Source organism: Aulonocara sp. 'chitande type north' Nkhata Bay, linkage group LG23 (genome assembly GCF_057382095.1).
Source record: "Aulonocara sp. 'chitande type north' Nkhata Bay isolate Kocher_YH1m ecotype deep benthic linkage group LG23, A_spYH_male_GT1.1, whole genome shotgun sequence".
Lineage (NCBI taxonomy): Eukaryota > Metazoa > Chordata > Actinopteri > Cichliformes > Cichlidae > Aulonocara > Aulonocara sp. 'chitande type north' Nkhata Bay.
Window position 1 is genome coordinate 30,485,814 of NC_141365.1, and position 23,393 is coordinate 30,509,206.

General features: G+C 38.0%; 4 protein-coding genes across 5 annotated transcripts; all 4 read right to left on the reverse strand.

Moving 5' to 3' along the window:
- Positions 1-842: 842 nt before the first annotated feature.
- Positions 843-5,588, reverse strand: LOC147302192 (gamma-glutamylaminecyclotransferase B-like). Its single transcript, XM_086283965.1, has 2 exons — positions 5,432-5,588; positions 843-2,821 (listed from the first exon to the last, which is right to left on the reverse strand). The coding sequence occupies exon 2, from the start codon at positions 2,795-2,797 to the stop codon at positions 2,330-2,332; it is 468 nt and encodes a 155-aa protein (XP_086140091.1). The 5' UTR covers positions 2,798-2,821; positions 5,432-5,588; the 3' UTR covers positions 843-2,329.
- Positions 5,589-5,724: 136 nt separating this feature from the next.
- On the reverse strand, positions 5,725-22,592 carry LOC147302193 (gamma-glutamylaminecyclotransferase B-like). 2 transcript variants are annotated; one of them, XM_086283458.1, is made up of 2 exons: positions 22,478-22,592; positions 5,725-6,349 (listed from the first exon to the last, which is right to left on the reverse strand). In XM_086283458.1, the coding sequence occupies exon 2, from the start codon at positions 6,323-6,325 to the stop codon at positions 5,858-5,860; it is 468 nt and encodes a 155-aa protein (XP_086139584.1). In that variant the 5' UTR covers positions 6,326-6,349; positions 22,478-22,592; the 3' UTR covers positions 5,725-5,857. The 2 variants fall into 2 exon arrangements, with proteins under 2 accessions (XP_086139584.1, XP_086139583.1); XM_086283457.1 differs by lacking the exon at positions 22,478-22,592 and adding an exon at positions 6,968-7,079 and having other exon boundaries at positions 5,731-6,349.
- Positions 11,076-12,273, reverse strand: LOC147302194 (uncharacterized). Its single transcript, XM_086283418.1, has one exon. It carries the CDS (start codon positions 12,079-12,081, stop codon positions 11,218-11,220), a length of 864 nt encoding a protein of 287 aa, XP_086139544.1. The 5' UTR covers positions 12,082-12,273; the 3' UTR covers positions 11,076-11,217.
- LOC147302195 (gamma-glutamylaminecyclotransferase B-like) lies at positions 17,864-22,555 on the reverse strand. The gene is made up of 2 exons (XM_086283459.1): positions 22,478-22,555; positions 17,864-19,196 (listed from the first exon to the last, which is right to left on the reverse strand). The coding sequence occupies exon 2, from the start codon at positions 19,170-19,172 to the stop codon at positions 18,702-18,704; it is 471 nt and encodes a 156-aa protein (XP_086139585.1). The 5' UTR covers positions 19,173-19,196; positions 22,478-22,555; the 3' UTR covers positions 17,864-18,701.
- Positions 22,593-23,393: the final 801 nt, after the last annotated feature.

Below are 23,393 nucleotides of genomic sequence, written 5' to 3' on the forward strand. Positions count from 1 at the left end.
TGCGAGTTGGTTATTAGATGCTGCTCCCCGGAGCCCCGCCCTCTCCTCTCTGCGCTGCAAGCAGCTCGCAAACGAAGGACGCCCTTACTCCCAGCAAATGGGCGATAGAAAACCGATCGGTGCTTATGCCATTCCCAATATGCGCTGGCTGACGTCGGGGCAGCATGAGTACGAGCATTTTTTTTTTTTTGCCGATGCCCGTGATGCCGCCCCGGGCAACCGCCCGTATCTAAAACCGCTACTGTTTACAAACACTCAGAGATGAACTTACACACTTGCTTTACTGGGATAACTTCCTCGGAGATGAAATGCTGGATTGGTAGCGAGGCTACAAATACACACAGCCACTCTATCACGTGAGGCATACTGCTGTCACGTGCTACGGTTATGATCCGAGTTACGCCATGTCGCAAGTTTTGTGAGGTGCTTTTTTGATATTTAATGGATCGGATTACATTTTTTTTTATTTCTCTCCGATTTCCGATCCAGTAATTTACGTCAGTATTGGACCGATACCAATACATAATATTGGATCGGTCCATCTCTAATGTGGACACAATAATTGTGTTTTTAATTGTATGACAATCTATCTGTATGTAATTTGATGACTTAAATGTAATGTAAGTTTGGACACAATAAGAAATCCTGCAATGTTTTTTTTTTTTTTAAATTATGTCATTCTTAATTCTTTTTTTTCTTGTTTCGAAAAACACCTGAAACCTTCTTCCAAAGCCAACAGAGATTTTGCTGGTTTATTGCCAATTACCTTCAGTATTCCTCAGGTTTTATGGATTTTACTATTTTAAAATAAAGATGAATAGATTGTGTTCATATGGAACAAAATGAAACTTATACAAAATTTTCTTTTTTTCCTCTTTTTATTGAGTTTATCCCTTAGAGGGGATGAACACAGCACATGGAAGATCATACAAAAAAAATCAGGGTGAATTTTTATTTTTGAGGTAAACAAAGATGTGCAGAATGTAAATATTAAACACATTGTCTGCAGATTAGTATAAAATCAGAGTTCATATCTGTGTAATATAAATGCTCTAAGCCTAGAGTGTCAAACTCAGTGAAAATCTCCTTTCTGTCAGTATAAACACATTTAACTACACATTTAAAGTGCAAATCATTTTTTCTACTGTAGTAAATGAAAAGAATTTTTAAAAAGGAATAGGAAAGGAATCTGAGCTCTTTCTCATTGTGGAAAGCTTTAAAACTTTCCAAAGCCCACATGCCGGGTTGAATCTGGCCCCTGGGCCTCATGTTTGACAACCCTCTTCTAAGCCTTTCTTAACCTAGATGCCATTAAATAAGACTTTCTTTGAGACCACACACTCATCAAAAAACTCTTTGGTGAGGTCATAAATCAAGTAAGCAGCTGAGTCATTTCCTCACAGACTTCTATGCAATCACATTTTTAAGAAGCACAGGCTGGCCATACAAAAGAATGCAGGTTGAAGGCACTTACATATTAGCTTCACCTGGAAGTTAACGGTAGTAAACTGTAAAAAGTCAGTGTTAATAAGCTTATCTGACAGTACATCTTCATTTTTCTGAGAAAGGTTTGGAGTATATTCTTCTAGGTGCACAGCATCAGGCTGGAGTGATTTTCTCAGGGACATGGAGGCTTGTCAGTTTCTAAAACTATGCTTTTATCCTGTAAGAGGAAGCTAGCTGCTGACAAATGGGTGCACGTGGTTCAGAGAACGTTGCCCATACAGTTTATATTTAGTATACATGTGCAATTACTGAACTGCAGATCAGCTTTTCTATTAATATTTTCACATTAGTGAGAAACTAGATGGCCAGTATCTGTGTTTACAGTGCAGCCATTCACAACATGTGAAAGGATGTGCATATACGGCTACTGTATGTTCTGTATCTTTGCATTATTAAAAGTGCATGTGTTTAGCATTTAAACCGGTAGTGTCATAGCAGACATCCAACCAAAATATTTAGCGTTAGAGATACAATTCATGTTACAGCAATACGCCAAAATAAAAGCCTTCCAGTTTGATCATAATGCTTCCCAGATGATTATAAATCATAAAAAGAAAACCAAATTTGTAAACAACATTACTAATATGCAACTTTCAGTGGCACAGTGTGCCCTTTTCCTTCTCTACACTATCCTTACTTTGATTGTAAGCCTGCCTATCTGCTATTAAAATTAATTTCTCTTGAGATTTCTTTCAATTTGACACACGACAGGAAACAGCACCCATGTCCAGGTGTTGTTTTCCTGAGAGCTCCTTCACCCATTCTGCTAACACCACATAGAGGTCCATTTGTCAGTTGTGTCAGCATGGTGAGATCAGTCCCTTTATAGCTTTTCTTCCGTATTATATTTGAGCCCATGATCTCCCTCTGAGTCGTAGTTCTCGTAGCACGGCAGCGAGTGCCAGTCTGGCTCGTACGTTGTGGCGGTGTACACAAACACGTCCATGATGCTCCCCGGTGACACCTTCTCCTCTCCTTCCATCTTCCCCACCCACTCCTTCACCTCCAGCTGGACCACCGTCTGCTGGTACAACGTTGGGACGCTTTCAAAGTCATCCAGGAATTTCAGCATCTGGTCATCCACTTTGTAGATCTCCCCGTGCACTCGGTGACCCTGGCCAGGGATGTTGAGCAGGAAAGGGATGTTGTCCTTGGTGGTGATCACTAACGGGTATTTCTGGGAGGTGAACGCCGAACCCAGGTACTCGGCCTTTCCATTGTTGCTGTCGAACATGCGGTAGTTGTTGGGCTGCCCCTTCTTCAGAGTGCCGTAAACGAAGATCCGAGTCATGAGGACAGAGGACCAAAGACGCACCTGCGGTGTAAAGAAGGAAGAAACATCTGTGTGAGCAAATTCCCAGCAGGTATTACTGGCAAAAATATTTATACAGTTTTAACTATTATTCTGTATTATATCAGTCACTTGTGCAGAGGTGTATATTTGATCTAATTTCAAATGATCAGACCTTCAAAATAAAAGAAAATCAAACTCAAATCTAGGTAACACTGTTTGGGAGTTTGTACTCCTTACACACATTAATTAGGAACACAATCAGCAGATTAACATTACATGCACAGATTACACATGACTATATCAATACACTTCCTACAACAGCAACTGTCAGACTAGATCTGCACACATTCCTGTCATGCTGTGACTGTGAGCTGGGAGAGGTCATTCAGTGAAAAACACTGTTTACATGTTATGCTTATGGGCAGGGGCGGAGCGTGGGGGTGGCTTACTGGGCTTAAGCCCGGGTCTTTTTGTCAGAAGCCCGGGGTCTTTTGGAGTGTAATTTTTTCATAGTTAGATGCCTGGCTGACAACTGTATAAAACAAAAAGTACACACAATATTCAAAGCACATAGTGCACACTGTGGGAATTTACGACTGTGTGTGAATACCCCCTGATATTGGTATGATCCGCTCAGGCACTAAGCGACTGAGCGAGGGGGCGAGGCAGCTGCTGCCTGTGAGTGCGCTGTTGGAGAAATGGAGCCAGCCATACTAAGGAGAGCTTAAGTTTGACCAGGTACCAAAGCAAATCATTCGTACCGTACAAATAATGTAAATATGACGGTGTATCACGAAAGATTGATATCAAACTGATCACTTGACCAATATTACGTTACTTGCTCTTCAAGTGAATCAACAAATGGCGAAATGAAAAGCAGAACAAATGCTATTTTTTTAGAGAGTCTTAGCTTACGTGTTTATTTCATATTTTCAGTTCTTACCCTCCCCGACTAAATCGGTTTCAGTTATGTACTGAAATATAAGAATGGACATTAGAGGGTTCTTTCAAAGAAAAAACTCAGGTAAATGTTATTTTATATATTATGCTTTGTATGTTGTTCAGTATATTTCTATGCAAAACAAGAGGGATTTCAGTACACAGCAGGATATTCACATTTGTAACCAGATATTTACATACACTTTAGGGAGAAAACATAAAACATTTTTACTGTACAACATCAATTTAGAGTAAACTTTTGTTTTAGATAAATATTGAAATATATTTTGAATTAGTTAAATGTCAGAATAAAGAGAGACAGAGCTGTCTATTTATTAGCACTTTCATCAAATTTAGGAGTACATGTACACTAAGTTTATTGTTAATTAATAAGAAAACTCCAGACGATTCCATTCTGAGCTGAAGAAGCTTCTGATAGGTTAGTAGAGTCCATGTGAGTAAACTGGTGGCACAGCTGTGGATGCATATAAGGCAAAACACAGAGCCTGTTTCTGTGACATGGGAAAATCAAGAGATATCAACCAAAACACCAGGAAAAGAATTGTGGAGCTCCATAAGTGTGGCTCAGTTTTGAATACAATTTGGATGTCATTTGCAATTAAGAAATACAGATAGTTTCTCTCTTTACTCTTAAAGTTAACACATATAAATTAAACATTTAGTCTAATTTGAGGTTTTACCTTAAATAAGTGTTTGTGTTTTTATCTGTAGAGCATGTAAATATCTGGTTTCAACTGTATATTTGATGATTGTCAGCACAAAGAGGGAGAGAGAGGAGCAGAGAGGGAGATGGAGAATGAGGACAGAACAGAGGTGGAACAAGAGCAGGTGAGACATACATGTTAGTCAAATGGTTGTTTACCAAAAGTATCACCGTATCATAGGTACTCATGTATCTTGTACCTAGTGTTTCTTTTTAGGCTTACAATTTTTCAAATTCTACATTTATTAAGTTATGCAGGCTTGTTTGCACAACAAGGCTCAATAATTATATAAACTTTTCTCAATCTAAATATTGTACTTTGGTAGAATTAAAAAAATAAGTGTACTGCAGGTCTATGATGATTTTTAGTGCTACTATCATCTAGTTCTGATTCTGGTTCGGTCTTGGTTAAGTCCTCAGTAGTCCTGATTTTGAACTGTTGTAGTCCTGTTTTAATTCTGGATCAGTTCTGAGTCTGGTTGAATTGGGGTTTAGTCCTCATGTCTTGATAAAGCCCCGACTTTGTTCTGCCTTGCTGCTTAATTAAAAAACTAGTTTAAGGTGTCCTGCATATGTGATATATATTTTTCCCTACATGAAGTCATTCTTTTTTGAACAAAACTCAAAACAGAGCCAATTAATCTTTCAGTCATTTCTACCCCCCCCCAAAAAAAGAAAAAAAAATCCCACATGCCCCTTTAGGGCTAAGCCCCGGGTATTTCAAATGTCTGGCTCCGCCTCTGCTTATGGGTAAGTTAAACATCGGTTACAATTACCAAGCAACCACGTCATCACTGTGTAATGATAAAGCATAAGTTAGGCTACCTTAGAGTTCCTCACACCCCCCTCGAGCTGTCAAAAAAAATACCGATACCGGAAATGCAGTTTTAAAACACACGCTGTGAAGTGACACACGTTTTTCCTGCTTATCTCTGTCATAAAACCACCATGAAGAAACACAAGCCCACCTTGAATAAGCAGCAAGTAGCTCTTCTACTATAAAAATCTCCGTGCCACCGTGACAGTTTGAGGAAGAACTCTGGATTAGGTGCGCTCCTTCTCCTTCTCCTTCTTGTTTAATGGCGGTTGGCAAACAACTTAAAGGAGCGTTACCGCCTCTTACTGTTCCGGAGTATGTGTCAGACAGCGAGCTTACATTGCGCACGCGTGGAAACAATCCAAATAAAAGCGGAACAACAACAGAGGGCGCTAAAGTGCCAAAGGAAAAAATATTTTATTTATTTTTTAATTGTTAATTAAACAAATGTAACAAGTACAACAAATACAGCCTCTAGGCTGTATTTAAAGACAAATAATGAAAATAAAATAGACATAAGTAATTAAAGAAATCAACATTTATGAATGCCTTTTTCTTAGATCTGAGATCAGTCCCTTTATAGCTTTTCTTCCGTATTATATTTGAGCCCGTGATCTCCCTCTGAGTCGTAGTTCTCGTAGCACGGCAGCGAGTGCCAGTCTGGCTCGTACGTTGTGGCGGTGTACACAAACACGTCCATGATGCTCCCCGGTGACACCTTCTCCTCTCCTTCCATCTTCCCCACCCACTCCTTCACCTCCAGCTGGACCACCGTCCGCTGGTACCACGTTGGGACGCTTTTAAAAGTGTCCAGGAATTTCAGCATCTGGTCATCCACTTTGTAGATCTCCCCGTGCACTCGGTGACCCTGGCCAGGGATGTTGAGCAGGAAAGGGATGTTGTCCTTGGTGGTGATCACTAACGGGTATTTCTGGGAGGTGAACGCCGAACCCAGGTACTCGGCCTTTCCATTGTTGCTGTCGAACATGCGGTAGTTGTTGGGCTGCCCCTTCTTCAGAGTGCCGTAAACGAAGACCCGAGTCATGAGGACAGAGGACCAAAGACGCACCTGCGGTGTAAAGAAGGAAGAAACATCTCTGTGAGCAAATTCCCAGCAGGTATTACTGGCAAAAATATTTATACAGTTTTAACTATTATTCTGTATTATATCAGTCACTTGTGCAGAGGTGTATATTTGATCTAATTTAAAATGATCAGACCTTCAAAATAAAAGAAAATCAAACTCAAATCTAGGTAACACTGTTTGGGAGTTTGTACTCCTTACACACATTAATTAGGAACACAATCAGCAGATTAACATTACATGCACAGATTACACATGACTATATCAATACACTTCCTACAACAGCAACTGTCAGACTAGATCTGCACACATTCCTGTCATGCTGTGACTGTGAGCTGGGAGAGGTCATTCAGTGAAAAACGCTGTTTACATGTTATGCTTATGGGTAAGTTAAACATCAGTTACAATTACCAAGCAACCACGTCATCACTGTGTAATGATAAAGCATAAGTTAGGCTACCTTAGAGTTCCTCACACCCCCCTCGAGCTGTCAAAAAAAATACCGATACCGGAAATGCAGTTTTAAAACACACGCTGTGAAGTGACACACGTTTTTCCTGCTTATCTCTGTCATAAAACCACCATGAAGAAGCACAAGTTCACCTTGAATAAGCAGCAAGTAGCTCTTCTACTATAAAAATCTCCGTGCCACCGTGACAGTTTGAGGTAGAACTCTGGATTAGGCGCGCTCCTTCTTCTTCTTCTTCTGCTTCTTCTTCTTCTTCCTCTTTTTTCTGTTTAACGGCGGTTGGCAACCGCCTCTTACTTTTTTTTTAATTTTTTTTTTATTTTTTTTATTGAAACAAATTTCCATATACAAAACAAGTCAAGGAAACAGACCAGAATTGTAACAATTTACATTATAAAGATGGTGAAGCAAGTCATCATAACTTTACAGGGAGAAAATAAAAGTTTCTAGAGTAAAGAAATAAGGAACATAGACCTTTTGACACAGGCAAGAAAATTAGAAGAGCAAGTATTTTTTGATTTTACAGTATAGTACAGCAGTTTTTTTGTTCACATTTGAAATAAGCTTAAGTGACTTAAAGTATTGACAAAAGTAATTCAAGAAGACGGTAAACATAGGAGAGGCATTCTTCCACTTACATAAATGAATGAAAAACTTACATAGCACTATTACAAAATTGACAACATCTGAGATTTCAGAATCCAGATTGTCCATAAAGTAAAGAATATCCTTAGATGTGAAGGCAGGTACATTGGAAATTCTGAGTGAAACCCAACAGTGTATTTCAAACCAGAAAGCATTAACATACTGACAAGTGAAAAATAGATGCTCTAGTGTTTCTGGATCGGAAGAACAGAAAGCACAAGAGTCGGCCTCAAAATTAAACCTTTTATGCAGGAATTCTCCAACTGGATAAATGCCTGATATGATTCTGAAGTGTGTTTCTTTCATTTTAGGCGCAAGTGGGTATTTTAAGTAAAAAGAAAATGACTTGTCTTTCAATATGCTATCAAGGTCATGTCTGACATTGACATTGTAGTTGCAGAATACTATTTGCTTAAAGGTATTAGAGATGAACTTATTATTAAATTGTTTGTCCTTTATTGAGGTATTACCTATCGTCAGTGAAGGTAAGCATGTTCTTATTAATGAATACTTTAAAGTATTTACGATAAGATTTAACAACGGTGTGGGTATCGCTTTACAAACCTTATTATAATTATTAAATGAAATCTCTATTTTATACTTATCAATAAATTCTTCATAAGATAGCAAGTTTCCATTTCTATCAAGCAGATCAACAACAAAACATACACCGTTATCATACCAGTCTGATTTAAATAAGGACTTCTTATTGATGACTATAACCCTATTATTCCACAACACAGAATTGTGAGGTGAAAAATTGTGGGTGAAAATTAGTTTCCCAAAATTCAAAGCTTGCTTATAGAAACTAGACAACTTAAGAGGAAGCTTAGATATTTCATAATCACATCTGAGCAAAAAATCTAACCCCCCGACCTTATTAAAGAGTTTGTTTGGAATATGGTACCACATAGATTGAGGACAGGAAATGCAGTCTTTTATCCATCTGAGCCTGAATGCAGCAATAATAGATTCAAAGTCTAAAGCTTTCAAGCCCCCATTTTCATAGTCTTTAACTAATTGTGATTTGCGTATATAATGTGTTTTATTCTTCCAGATAAAGCTGAATATAATAGAATTGGACAGTTTAATCATTTTAGGAGATGTAAAAATTGAATAACAGGGGTATATGAGTCTTGAAAGTCCTTCTGCTTTAGACAGTAAGATACGACCTAATATGGATAAATCACGTGTTAACCAATGATTAAATATTTTTTTAACTACATTTAATCTAGGAGTTATGTTATTATTCTCTCAATCATTAGTATTTTTACTGATTATTAAACCAAGGTATTTTACCTCCTCTTTTACTGGTATATTGTTAATAGTATTTTGATTACAGTTGTGTACAGCTAAGATTTCACATTTTTTAAGGTTTAGTGTTAAGCCGGATGCTTTTGAGAATGAAAGGATTTTATTAATTGCAGTAGAGACCATATTTACATTCCTTAGAAATAAGGCAGTGTCATCAGCAAATTGACTAATTTTAAATTCTTTATCAAGAATGTTTATGCCTTCCAGATCTGAAGAGAGTTTGATATAAATGGCAAGCATTTCTGCTGCAACAATAAACAATAACGGGCTAATAGGGCATCCCTGCCGAATGCCACGATGAATTTTAAAACTATTAGAAAACTCCTGATTGAGTGCAATACTACTTGTTATATCTCTGTACAACATTTTCATTACACTAACAAATCTGGGACCAAAACCCACAGCCTCCAGAGCTTTAAATAAAAAATTATGCTCCAAAGAATCAAAAGCTTTAAAGAAATCAAGAAATAAAATAAGGCTATCATGAGGAATTAAATGATTGTAATCCAACATATCTAATACTAAACGGGTATGATTATGGATATGACGCCCTTTTATAAAGGCTGACTGTGTCTCATCTATTATTTGAGTTATTCCTGTTTTTAATCTGTTGGCATAGACATGAGCTAATAATTTGTAGTCACAGCAAAGAAGTGTGATAGGTCTCCAGTTATCTAAAAGGATAGGGTCCTTGTTTGGTTTAGGAAGTAAAGAAATTATTCCTCGTTTCATAGTTGGAGATAGCATCTGATCATTTATACATTCATTAAATACCTCTAGTAATAGATCTTTAATGTCATTCCAGAAATATCTGTAAAATTCAATCGTGATTCCGTCGGGACCTGGTGATTTACCATTCGCCATTTGGGAAACAGCAGCATCCAATTCAGCTAAAGTGATTTCAGACTCATTGAGATTTTTAAAGTGTGAGTCAATTTGAGGAATTTTTCCATGGATAGAGCTAAAAAAAGAATTAGTCTCCGAACTGGAATAATTTGTAGTGTAGAGGGCTGAATAGAACTCTGTGATATAGTTGTTTATAGTCTGTTGGTCTTCAGTCAGGGTATTATTAATTTGTAACTTCATTATAGTTTTTTTTGTTTGTCTAGTTTTCTCCAGGTTAAAGAAATAAGAAGAATTCTTTTCCCCCTCCTCAATCCATTTAGCCCTTGAGCGAATGAAGGCACCTTTTGCTTTGTCTATATAAAGTTCATCTAGTTTGTACTGCAACTGCTTTAGTTCTATAGAGTTTTCCTCTGTCAGATGTGATAAATTGCACAATGAACTTATTTGTGCAGTAATTTCAGCCTGTTTCTGTCTCCTTTTATTAGCCATTAATTTTCCTTCTTCACTAGCAATTTTTCTGACATTAAACTTCAACCATTCCCATTTACTAGTAGAAGAAAAATCCTCCATTGCTTTTACCTCTCCTATCAATGATTTAATTTTTATACAAAAAGACGAGCTTCGTAAGAGGTTACTATTAAACTTCCAGTGAGAATTCTTTGGTTCTGATAATCTATTATCCGGGGAGATTGAAAGTGTTATGGCACAATGGTCAGTAACAGGGGAGTGAAGAATCTTACAGTTGGATGATAGGGGGAAGAGACTACCAGTTATTAAGCAATAATCCAGTCTTGAGCATTGAGAGCGCTCAGAATTATTCCAGGTGTATTGCAGTTTTTCTGGGTTTAAGTTACGCCAGATATCGATTAGGTTGAGGGTGCAGGAGAAATCCATTAATATTTGGTTAAAATGAGAAGAGTTATATTTAGTTGGAAATCTATCCAGTTTTTCATCTGGTACCATATTAAAGTCACCTGCAACAACGACTTTTTCAGTTGAATAGATGATCTTCCATTCTTCTATCATTTTTTTCAAATCAGAAATCAATTTCCTGTTTTTAGCTCTATTGTTGAACCCATAAACATTTACTAAAATGTACTTAGTATCATCCAACTCCATGTTAACCATTAACCAATGACCTTCCTCATCACCTTTATGATCAAGAACTCTTCCATTAAAACGATGTAGAAAAATAGCCACTCCTGCTGAATGAGAGGTACCATGAGATAAATAAATATCACCGCTTCCCCACTGCTTTCTCCAAAATATATGATCATCTTTACTACTGTGTGTCTCTTGAAATAAAAAACAATTCGTGTTAGGCTGTTCCTTACAAAAAAGATTTTTTGTAAGCTTTACGCTTTATGTTACTTCTTAAACCTCGAACATTTAAAGAAAAATATTGAAAGAACCATTGAATATAGCTTGAAAGTGCTGTAATAACTAGAGTAAGGCAATGGAACATTTTACCTCCTATTAACTAATAGACCCAGTCAAAGTCAGGGACCATTGAGCAAGTTACCGGCTTAAATTTAGTTGAACAGTTATACCTTCTTATCTAGGTCGTTATAAAGTTCTTTCATTCTTTGATTTGACGACCATCGATGACAGCATATCCGTCCTTCAGGAAAGCTTTGAGCCCTCTGCTCCTTGCCTCCTCCACCCTCGGCCACAGACGTTTGCGGGCTTCTCTGTCTTCCTTACAAAAGTCCTCTCTAAACCGAATCTTCATCTCCTTGCAGAGCTTCGCCTCCTTGGACATCTTCCACACTAGGTCTCGAACAGTTCTCATGGCAAACTGTATGACAATCAGCCTGGGTTTGTCACCAACTCGTCCCTTCTGACCCAGCCGGTGCACTGTATCCACTGTGTTGTACAGCTGCTCGGCGTTCGCAGGAATTATCTTGGTCAGAATTCTGATTATTTCTTCTCTCGTGTTCTCCCCCTCCTTCTCAGGAACGCCAGTTAGCAGCAAAGACCATCTCCATTTGTATCTAGCATGCTCCAGACACATTTCACGAAGAGCCTCGTTCTCTTTTTTCAGCGTCGCCATCTGCGTTTTAATACGTTTCACATCTTCCACCACAGATTTAACAGCTTCCGTATTAACATCCACGGACTCCTTTACTTTTCTTACAGCGTCGGTGTTTTCTTGCAACTGGAATTCATAATTCTTTAAATGTTCACTTTGGGTGTCAAATTTACATACCAGTTTTTGGATAGCATTGAGGAGAACTGTGTTTGAAACTTCGTTTTGCGTCTGCGATTCGTTAGCCTTCATTTTTTTAGGATTTGGACTTTTAACTGGTGTGTGGTGACGATCAGCTTGCGGTCTGTCTTGTGATAAGTCGTGCTGCTGTTCCATCCATTCAATATCTTCTTCGTCGCACGCCTGTCGAAGAGCCGCTAGGTGGTAGCCATGATCTTTGTTAATGTTAGCCATTTCGCCGCTTCGGAGAAGGTGGCCGAGAATGACGGAGAGAAACACAGGGAGGAAGTTTTTGAGTTTTAGAGATGAAGTATAACTAGTCTGCTTCTAATTCCGGTTAACTTGATTGCGGTCAAGACATAAAGGAGGTTCTTTTCAGGAAAAGCCTCGGAGCCCACTCAAGTTGAACCGCTCACTCCGCCATCTTCCCAGTCCCCCGTCTCAACCGCCTCTTACTGTTCTGGAGTATGTGTCAGACAGCGAGCTTACATTGCGCACGCGTGGAAACAATCCAAATAAAAGCGGAACAAAAACAGAGGGCGCTAAAGTGCCAAAGGAAAAAATATTTTATTTATTTTTTAATTGTTAATTAAACAAATGTAACAAGTACAACAAATACAGCCTGTAGGCTGTATTTAAAGACAAATAATGAAAATAAAATAGACATAAGTAATTAAAGAAATCAACATTTATGAATGCCTTTTTCTTACCATTTTTTGCACAAAGATTGATTTGTTTCTAACTTCTATGTAACGATAGTTCCACAAGGGAGTATTACGTGGGCTATAATTATGTTTGTATATTAATTTCCAGTATAATAAAACTTGTAAATAAAAGATTAATTTCGCCTAGATCTGAAAATATTTTGTTTGGAAAAAATAAAACCATAGGCTATTTTGATTTGACATTTGAAAAATGACCTGAGCCAGTTTATTTTTAGGGTGCCATTTAAACTGTCAAATTCAATAGCTTGCAATCCTCCATCTTCAAATTGTTTGACTCAATTACCTTGCCTAATATAGAGGGTTTTTTTTTTTTTTTGCTTCCATATAAAATCAAAGTTTAGCTGGTTAATAGATTTGATTGCTGATTTAGGTACACCTAATGTATATGCAGAGTATATTAGCCTGGAAATATTCTACCCAGAATCAATAAGTCTGTCTGTGCCCAGTTACTTCAATGAGTTCTACAATTTTGCATTTTCTTTCAAATATTAAGGTTTTCTAACTCAGTTCTGTTTTAAGTTATATACATACCAAATATTTGACATTGGATTTTTTTACAGGGATATTGAAAGTGTTAGATATAGTACAGTCTTTTAAAGGTATAAGATCTCACATTTGTCTGAGTTCAGTTTTAGGCCTGAAGCTTTTGAGAAATTTTCAATGATTTGTAGAATTTTGGGGATTTGATTCAAGTTATTTAAGAAAATGGCGGTGTCATCGGCTAACTGGCTGATAGAGAGCTCTTTACCTAGAACAGATTACTTACCAAATATAGTATTTTTAATCAGTATGGAAAGCATTTCTGTTGCTGTGATAAACAGCAATGGTGAGATTGGACATCCTTGTTTTATTCCTTTGCAGATCCTAAATCTCTGTGAGGTGCCATGTGGAAGACACACTGAACTGTTTGTGTCTCTATACAGTAATTATTAAAGCCACTTCCAAATCTAGGGCTTGAAACATAAACTCGTGCTCTATCATATCGAAGGATTTGTAAAAGTCTAAAACTAGGAAAAACCTTTGTTATTAATTAGGTAGTTATAGTCAATCAAGTCCAGAACAAGGCAGATATTATTATGGATTGAGTGGCCTTTTATAAATTTGGACTGAGTGTAAGAAATTATTTGAGTTATGCCTGATTTTAATCTGTTAGCAAAAATATGTTTTAGAAGATTATAATCATTATTTAAGAGTCTTATTGGTCTTAAATTATCAAGAAGTGTCGGATCTTTCCCAGGTTTGGGTATGAGTGTAACTACCCCTTGTTTCATAGTGTGTGTGAGAGAACCATTTTCTAAAATTTCTGTGAGCATCTCAAACACAAGGATTCTAGTATGATCCCAAAAATATATGTAAAAGTTACTCGTCAGGCCATCACATCCTGGGGCTTTATCGTTGGATAAAGCACCTAATGCTTTATCTAACTCTTCAAGGGTAATACCTGCATCACAGTACTGCTTAAAATTTTCATCAGTTTTAGGAATCAGGTGTTTAATAGGTTGATTCTATGCCATTGGCCTCAGCCAAATTGCTGTAAAAGGTAAAGATTTCTTTGGATATTAATTGAGGGTCAGTGCATAGCCATCCTCTATCCACTTGGCTTGGGATCTCAGATATGCACCTTTGGCCTTTTTAGTATAACTATTGTCTTTTTTTCATTTTTCATTTTCTTTGTTGTAAAGCACTTTGTGATTTTTATCTGCAAAAAGCGTTATATAAATACATTTTCCTTACTTACTAGGTTTTTATCATTTGAAATAAGTTCTAGTTGTTCAAGTATTTTGTTACTAAAATTTTCATTGGTAAGCAGGGTTGAGTTAAATTTCCAGTAACCTTTATTATGAGATTTTTGGGCGACCGTGGCTCAGGGGGTTGAGAAGCGTATCTATAATCGGAAGGTCGCCGGTTCGATACCCGGGCTCTCTGTCCTGGTCGTTGTGTCCTTGGGCAAGACACTTTACCCTACTGGTGTTGGCCAGAGGGGCCGATGGCGCGATATGGCAGCCTTGCTTCAGTGGCTAAAACCGTAGCTTGCCTCCACCAGTGTGTGAATGTGAGAGTGAATGAATAGTGGCATTGTAAAGCGCTCTGGGTGCCTTGAAAAGCGCTATATAAATCCAATCCATTATTATTTTTTAAGTTGAGGTGCGACATTAAGCTGTATCAAACAGTGATCGGTTAAAGGCGCAGCTGAGACACCCGCATCTACATTGTTCTGCATTATACTGTCTGAAATTAGCCAGAAATCAAAATGAGATTTAGCTGAGCGATCGAGCTTGAACCATAAAAAGGGCTGATGAAGTTGGTTCACTAATCTCCAAGGATCTATTAGGTTAAAATCTAAACAGAAGATGTGTAAAAATGAATTTATATGATGAGACTGGATTTTAGAGAGTGATCTATCAAGCCACTCGTCACAGACAATATTGAAATCTCCTCCCACTATAAAATTGTTTGTGGAGTACTTGTGAGATAGTTCTTTTAGGTGATTGGTTATGTCAGTTAATAAGAGTTCGTTCTGAGCAACACTGTTGTAGCCATAAACATTACATAGAAACAGAAATGTATTTTCCACTTTGAGTACACAGATTAGCCAATGGCCCAAATTGTCTTTCCTATGAGTTTCTATGTTATTACGGACGTTTTTAAATATATCAAATTTGATAAATAGAGGTTTTCTGAGTTTCCTACCCTCACCTGTGGTCACGAGCTGTGGGTAATGACCAAAAGAACGAGATTGTGGATACAAGTGGTGGAAATGGGCATCTCCCTTAGAGATAGGGTAAGAAGTTCAGCCATCCGGGAGGGACTCAGAGTAGAGCCGCTGCTCCTTCACATCGAAAGGAGCCAGTTGAGGTGGTTCGGCCATGTTACAAGGATGCCTCCTGGGCGCCTCATGGGCGAGGTGTTCTGGGCATTTCTACCGGGAGGAGGCCCCGGGGCAGACCCAGGATACGCTGGAGAGATTATATCTCTCAGGTGGCCTGGGAACGCCTTGGTGTTTTCACGGACAAGCTGGAGGAGGTGGCTGGAGAGAAGGAGGTCTGGGCTTCTCTGCTTGGGCTGCTGCCCCACGACCTGGCCCCGGATAAGCGGAAGAAGATTGATGGATGGATAGATGGATGGAGGTTTTCTGAGTTTTTGAGACTTCTACATCATCATCATTAGTGTGAATCCTCCAAAAAAACCTAAATTAATTGTACAATATTTTTTTAAGCAATAAATAGCAAAAATATTGGTAGATGTATCAATTATGATACAAATTCAAACTCATTTATGCAAATTAATATTCATTCATTCATGTTCATATAATTTAAATAGTTAAAGTTAGTTGGTTTGAAACAACACAGGAAGTAAATATCATGGAGACACAAAGCACACGTGGATAAAGCAGTAGCAGTAAAAGTAAAGGAAGCACAGGAGTCACAAATGTGGACATCAAGAAACGTGAGAGAGTGAAACAACAGGAACCAAAACTCAACAAATATACAGCAGATTTGTTAGTATCATGACAAAGAATTATTTTTTCTCCCTACAGATTACACCAATTTTTTCATCTGCCTCAACAGAGTGTGTTTCTTGTAGCAATATACAGTTAGCATTTACATTTTTACAAAACAAAAATACTTTATTTTAAGAATATCTCTCAAGCCCCTACTATTTAAAGACACACAGTTAAAATTAGAAGTGAAAAATGACATAAAAAGGAAAATAAACAAGAGACTGGAACACTAAATCCTTTAAATTGAATTCACAAAATGCAAAAGAGCTCTAAAAAATATAATATATATAGTCGTTATGTATAGTCATTATAATACCGTACCAAATAGGTAATATGAACCTGCCTACTTAAACTTAACGGGCGTGCTCTCTGTAGTAAATGTTCTTCCCTTCAGCTCCGGCTTGCTCTATTTTGGCCAAACTGCAGCTCCTGCCTCCTGGTCTAGTTTGCAGAAATCTTGCTTGATGTAGATGCCTAGCTCCTTGCACACCTGGGAATCCTTGGTCAGCTGCCAGAAAGCATCTCGATGGTGTCTCACGGTGAACTGAACTATTATTTGTAAAGGTCAACCCGCTTCTTTTTTCCCTAGGCGATGGACGGTGTCCACAGCGTTGTCCAGTGAAGAAGCCCAATGTGGTGCGATCTTGGCTAAGATGTCGATGACCTCCTTGCAAGAATCCTTGTCGTTTGTTTCTTTCCATCCCTGAATTTTCAAGTTCCAGTGGCACATGTACCATTCTAGTTCCCACACTCTCTCCTTCAGCTCCATGTTTTCTTTGTTGAGAGGAGGCATGCCTTTTTTCCAAAACAAACAGTTTAGCTTTACACTCTTTTATAACGGCTGCGTTCATTTCAGCTAGCTTGGCAATATTAGCCACCATTATCATGTTGTTACTTAGCTGCACACTGAGGTGATCAATCTTGTTTGTTAGCTTGTTAATGGCTTCTACTATGGAGTTGTTGGTCTCCACACTTTGGGACACAATTCCCTTACAACGGTGCTTTGGTGGATGTAGATGGGGTTTTTCTTTTGGCTGACGACATTGAAATCACCATGGAGTATTCATGGTCAGTGGCTGCGGAGCTTTTGGAGGCTACCACTTATTTGGCTGAAGCTTCTGCTTTTTCCCGCGTCAACTTCTTGTCTTTTAAACGGCAGATTGGGTTTGCTCAAAAAGGCTTTAGGTGATGTACTTTGTCTTCAAAAACTATAGGCAAAAACAGCAACCTATTTGGTGGTCAAAAGAAGAGGTCTAATTGGATTAGATTTTTTTCCTTCCCACCTCTGACTTTGAAGTCCAGCTGCCTGCTTGTGTCCCACTTACTTACCACTGTTTTGTCTTCTTCTTTGTGCTCAAAGAACCATTGCCCTTGTGTCTTTTCTTTCTGCTCATCTCTGTGTTTTTGTCTTTCTTCATCGGCCTCAGTCCTTATCTCTATTTCTGCATCTGTGTGCACTAACATTGGTAGAGACTATCAGTAGTGCAACCAGTGAGTTGATGAGGCCCCTCAGCAGACTTCAGGGGCCACATCTCTTGCTTTGCTGGTTTGCTGGTACAAAAACACAGCCTGTCTTTTAGCGACACCTGCTGTATTAGAGAGGTTGTATCATGAATATGTGACTCTTGTAATAAAGAAGATAAATACATATGTCTAAATCCCTGTAAGTAGTTTGCAGGATATTTATTCTGCTTATGACAACGCAGAGTAAAAGCTTATCCCCTGGATGGAACAAACACAGCACAGATCAAACAAAAGAAATCAGGAATTAATTTTTATTTCAGAGGTAATCAAAGACAAGTGGAATGTAATGATTAAACACACCAGAGTTCATATCCGTGTGATATAAATGCTCTAAGACAGGGGTGTCAAACTCATTTTACATCATGGGCCACATACAATCAGCTTTGATTTAAATGATCCAGTAAAACTCGCCTTTCTGTCAGTGTAAACTTGTTTAATTGCATATTTACAGTACAAGTCCATTTTTTTATTGTAGTAAACAAAAAGAATTAAAAGGAATCTGAGATCTTTCTCAGTGTGAAAAGCTGTAAAAGTTTCCAAAGCCACCCAGTCGGCTAAATTTGAAGCCTTTGCTGGGCTGAATCTGGTTCCTGGGCTTCATGGTTGACACGCCTGCTCTAAGCCTGTCTTAACCTATGCCATTAAATAATAGTCTTATTTATGGCATTGAGACCACACAAGGAAACTCTTTGGTGAGGTCATAAATCAAGTAAGCAGCTGGGTCATTTCCTCACAGACTTCTATGCAATCACATTTTTGGAAGGACAGGCTAGCCATACAATGCAGGTTCAAAGCACTTGTGCATTAGCTTGACCTGGAAGCTACATGCAGGTTTTTTTTGTTTGTTTGTTTGTTTTTGTTTTTTACATACAATATATATGTAAAATTCTATTAGCTCACGATATTTGCCAGCAAGTAGTCAGCACTACACAATTACACATTGTTAACAGGTTGTTTTTTTTTTTAAAAGGGTTAGGGTTAGGGTCTGACATTACAGCTTCATTTTTTTGACAAAGGTTTACAGGGCATTGTTTTAGGTGCACAGCAATAAGATAAATTACAAAAATAAAAGCAACTTTGTCAGTTGCATCAGCATGATGAGATCAATCCCGCTCTTCTCTACACCTATATTTGAGCCCGTGATCTCCCTCTGAGTTGTAGCTCTCATAGCACGGCAGCGAGGGCCATTCTGGCTCGTACATCGTGGTGGTGTACACAAACGCATCTGTGATGCTCCCCGGTGACACCTTCTCCTCTCCTTCCGTCTTCCCCACCCACTCCTTCACTTCCAGCTGGACCACCGTCCGCTGGTACCACGTTGGGACGCTTTTAAAAGTGTCCAGGAATTTCAGCATCTGGTCATCCACTTTGTAGATCTCCCCGTGCACTCGGTGACCCTGGCCAGGGATGTTGAGCAGGAAAGGGATGTTGTCCTTGGTGGTGATCACTAACGGGTATTTCTGGATAGTGAATGCCAAGCCAAGGTACTCGGCCTTTCCATTGTTGTTGTCGAACATGCGGTAGTTGTTGGGCTGCCCCTTCTTCAGGATGCCATACACAAAGACCCGAGTCATGAGGACAGAGGACCAAAGACACACCTGTGGTGTAAAGAGGGAGAAACACCTCTGGGAGCAGCAAGTATTACTGGCAAATATATTTATCCAATTTTAACTGTTACTATGTATTATATCAGTCACTTGTCCAGAGGTGGAAATTTGATCTAATTTAAAATGATCAGACCTTCAAAATAAAAGAAAATGAAAGTAGAGATGGACCGATCCGATATTACGTATCGGTATCGGTCCGATACTGACCTAAATTACTGGATCGGATATCGGAGAAAAATAAAAAATGTAATCCGATCCATTAAATATCACGAAAGCACCTCACAAAACTTGCAACACGCCGTAACTCGCCTCAGAACGACGTTAGCACGTCGGAGCAGTATGCATCATGTGATAGAGCAGCTGTGGCATGCGGGACCTGTCGGTGGTCTGGATAGCATGTGGAGCTTCGCTAGCAACCTGGCATTTCATCTCCGACAAAGTTATCCCCGAGAGAAGTAAAGCAAGTGTGTAAGTCCATCTCTGAATGTTTGTAAAGCATTCCCACGTTAAGCTTAACGAGCGACTGCCTCTCGCTCTCCGGCTGCTACTTCAATCGTGAAACTGCTAATGATCAGCTGATCGGCTTTTCTGTGGCGAGTCCGTCTCTCTTGTTTGTTTTTGGTCCACTTTGCACCAGAAAGAGGAAACCAGCGGCTGAACAACAGCAGCACGTTTAAGCTTGATAAGCTGTTGTTAGAATTTATTTAATATTACTTTCTACTCCAGGATCTTTTTCTACGTAGCTGACGGCTGGTAACTGTGCAGGGGCGGATCTAGCAAAGTTTAGCCAGGGGGGCCGATAGGGCATTAACAGGGAAAAGAGGGCACAAAGACATACTTTTCTTTCTTATTCTCATTTAAAATGTCGAGCTTTTAATAAATAATTATCTGACACCCAAAGTTTTAATTTGATGTAAAATTAATAGAAGTCAATTACTGTATATAGTGACTATTAAGTCTAATATATATACCCTAGTAAGCTATAGTACTTTTTCCTTTGGGAAGGTACCATCTGTGCAGTCTGCAATTTTGTTGAAGAAAGATGTTGAATCTATTTAATATTTCTTGAAAAATAATTGATTTCTGTGCATTTTTTTTCACACTGCATCAAATTAAGGTTGATTACGTCGATTAAGCATCATGAGGTGGAGCGTGAGGGGTGGTTCCCTATTTTTTATTTATTTATTTTTGTTGTTGCTGGGAGTTGGAACCCTATTAGTTAGGTTGCTTAATATTTACGCTAAGTACTCTTTAAAATACCAGAATAGGGAGGATGGTGTAGGTCTAAGTTTATTAGATTGATCAGTATTGCTGAACTATGAAATTTTTTTTTTGTATACAGGTATAACAGAATAGCTTTAGTGTAGTTGTTGTTTTAAACTTGAGTATGAACTTATACAAAATGCAGCAAGATATTTTAAAAAACAGTTTTGTTGATTAAAAAACACTATATCGGATTCATATCGGTATCGGCAGATATCCAAATTTATGATATCGGTATCGGTATCGGACATAAAAAAGTGGTATCGTGCCATCTCTAAATGAAAGTCAAATCTATGTAACACTTTATTTTAGTAATCTGCTCTCCTTACACGCATTAATTAGGAAAACAATCAGCAGATTACCATTACATGCACAGATTAAACATTACTATAAAAAATATGTCCTACAACACCTGCACACCTCTCCAGAAGAAAGGTGTGGAGGCTCTCAAACATCAGCACCCCCAACTGCGTCACTGATCTATGCTCTTGTGACACCTCCACACTCCCCTCTACCACCCACCAGCCCCTGCACTCCACACCACACTCGAGCTGTTACAAAATACCGTTACCGGAAGTGCAGTTTTAAAACACATGCTGTGAAGTGACATGTTTTTCTGCTTGGCTCTCAACTAAACTATCGTAAAGAAGCGCAAACCAACCTTGAATGAGCAGTAAGTAGATATTCCTTTCTAAAAAATCCGCCACCGTGACAGTTTAAGGAAGTGCGAAGGATGCCGCATACAGGGAAGCAATTTAAAGAATGGCGGAAACAATAGAGGGCGTTAAAGTGCCAAAGAAAAAAGGGCCTCGTGGGAAACGAGGCAGAGAAAAGGCTTTTATACTATACTGAAATCCAAATGAAACAAATAAACCATTATACATTTAACAAGATGTATCATTAATTATCTTGGATTAAGTATCATTTATTATCTTAAGTGGAAGATAATTGATGGGTGGATTTTATTTAAATACATATTTTATTATTTCACATTTAGTTTATTATTTTCATTGTTCTTGTGCTGCAGTGCATCATAAATTAATTTTGTTTGTCAAACTCACCCATCAAAGTTGGGAAAGGCATAAAAAGATATAAAATGATTTTGAAAGGGGATAAACACTGAACTGATTTGGAAAAAGGTGTTAAACAACTGTACATCATTATTTCAAATTAAATATTACAGATGAATCAACTGCTTAGTTCATCCTGAGCTGTCTTAAAAACATTATACAAGTAACTCCCATTGCTACCTGAAGAAAAAACACACAGCTCTTTCTTCTTCTTTTTTTTAAACTCCAGACTTCCAAAACTTATAGCAGACATCTGGTGTTTTGAATACAGTTGAATAAATATTAAGAAACAAACAATTGAATAATTTCTGGAGCAGGCTTGACATCACTCGTCAGGATATCCATGACCAGCATGAACAACATGCTGGTCCAGATGGTTCTGCTCCCAGTGAAAATGCTCTCACTTTCCTCCCTATGTATTACATTTTTTTTATGTTAGTTTTAATTGAAAACAAGCTGTTCTCAACAAAAAGTATGACCTGTGCACATCAGGAAATAAAGACGTGCAAATGATTCAATTCAATATATTCTGAGAGCATTCCTATATGGTTCACTAAAAATACACAGTTATGAAATTAAACAATAATCTCAGCTTAACTGATTTGCTTGGGAACGAATACAAAACTAAAACTAAACCAAACATAACCTGTTAGATATCACCTATCACCCGTGTTTAACCTTCACTGAGAGGCGAGGATCAGGAAGGGGTACCATGGGCTCTGATCACCCGGTCAGCTGACAGAGGGTGAGGGAAGCTGTCTGTTATGCTAACAGGACCTGACAGCTATGAAAAAATTTAATTATTTTTGCAAACAGGCTCTCAATAAACCAGCCAGATATTCATTTTCGTTCAGACTATGCCATTACATTTTTACCTTAGAAAAACAACTAAAAAATGCATTTGGTGACAGAAAAATCATGTTCCAAAACTGTACTTACAGTTTGAGGGCACTTTCGCAGTGGTGGAGGAAACAGCTGATGTGATTTTATTCCAAATGCATTCTGGGAAACCTGCCAACCCCATGTCCACTGGATCAATCCATTTTCCAAAATCAGTCTGCCAGAGTAACCAGATGTTAGCAACTGTTGACAAGCTGCAATGATTGTTTATTTTATTTCATGGGGTGCACTGAAGCACAAGAACCAGGAAATAATAAATTAAATAGTGAAATAAATAGTTTTGTGTAAAGACTAATACGTTTTAAGTTTTTAAAACAATATTTTGAGGCAATTATTTAATTATATATTTTCATTTTAATTAATCAAAAACACATTTACATAATTAATAGATTTATTTATACATTTATATATAATTAATGATTAATTGCCAATTTTAATTATTTAAAACATGTCAGATTAATTATTTACTGACATTTTATATTATTTTGTTTTAGCATTCTTAAGACTCAGTTCTAGAAAACTGAGTGAAAGTTTAAAAAGTTTTATAAATGATAGTCAGTCAGTGGAGGTTTAGGTCAACTCAAATGCAATGAGCCGAAGGTACTCTTTCCATCTCTGTCCATATAAAACATGAAAAATATTTTCAGGTTCATTTTAAAACATAACACCTCTGTGGGGCATAATGTGCTGAGAGGAAGAAACTTTGATCATTCATAAATGAAATACATTTGCAACCCACCAAACTACTATAAGCATAGATGGAAGGTAAAGTTTTTTTATGGTGCTGGTGTTGTCTGTATACAATTCATGTTTTCTGCTTCAGTATCTGTTGCAACAACTGTTGTACTCCTGTATTTGGATTTCAGGAAACATGCATGGATGGATCATCTCTTCAAGTAAGACTTTTCTTAGGCAGCGTTCACTATTGTAAACCACAGCCAATCAAATTGCAGGA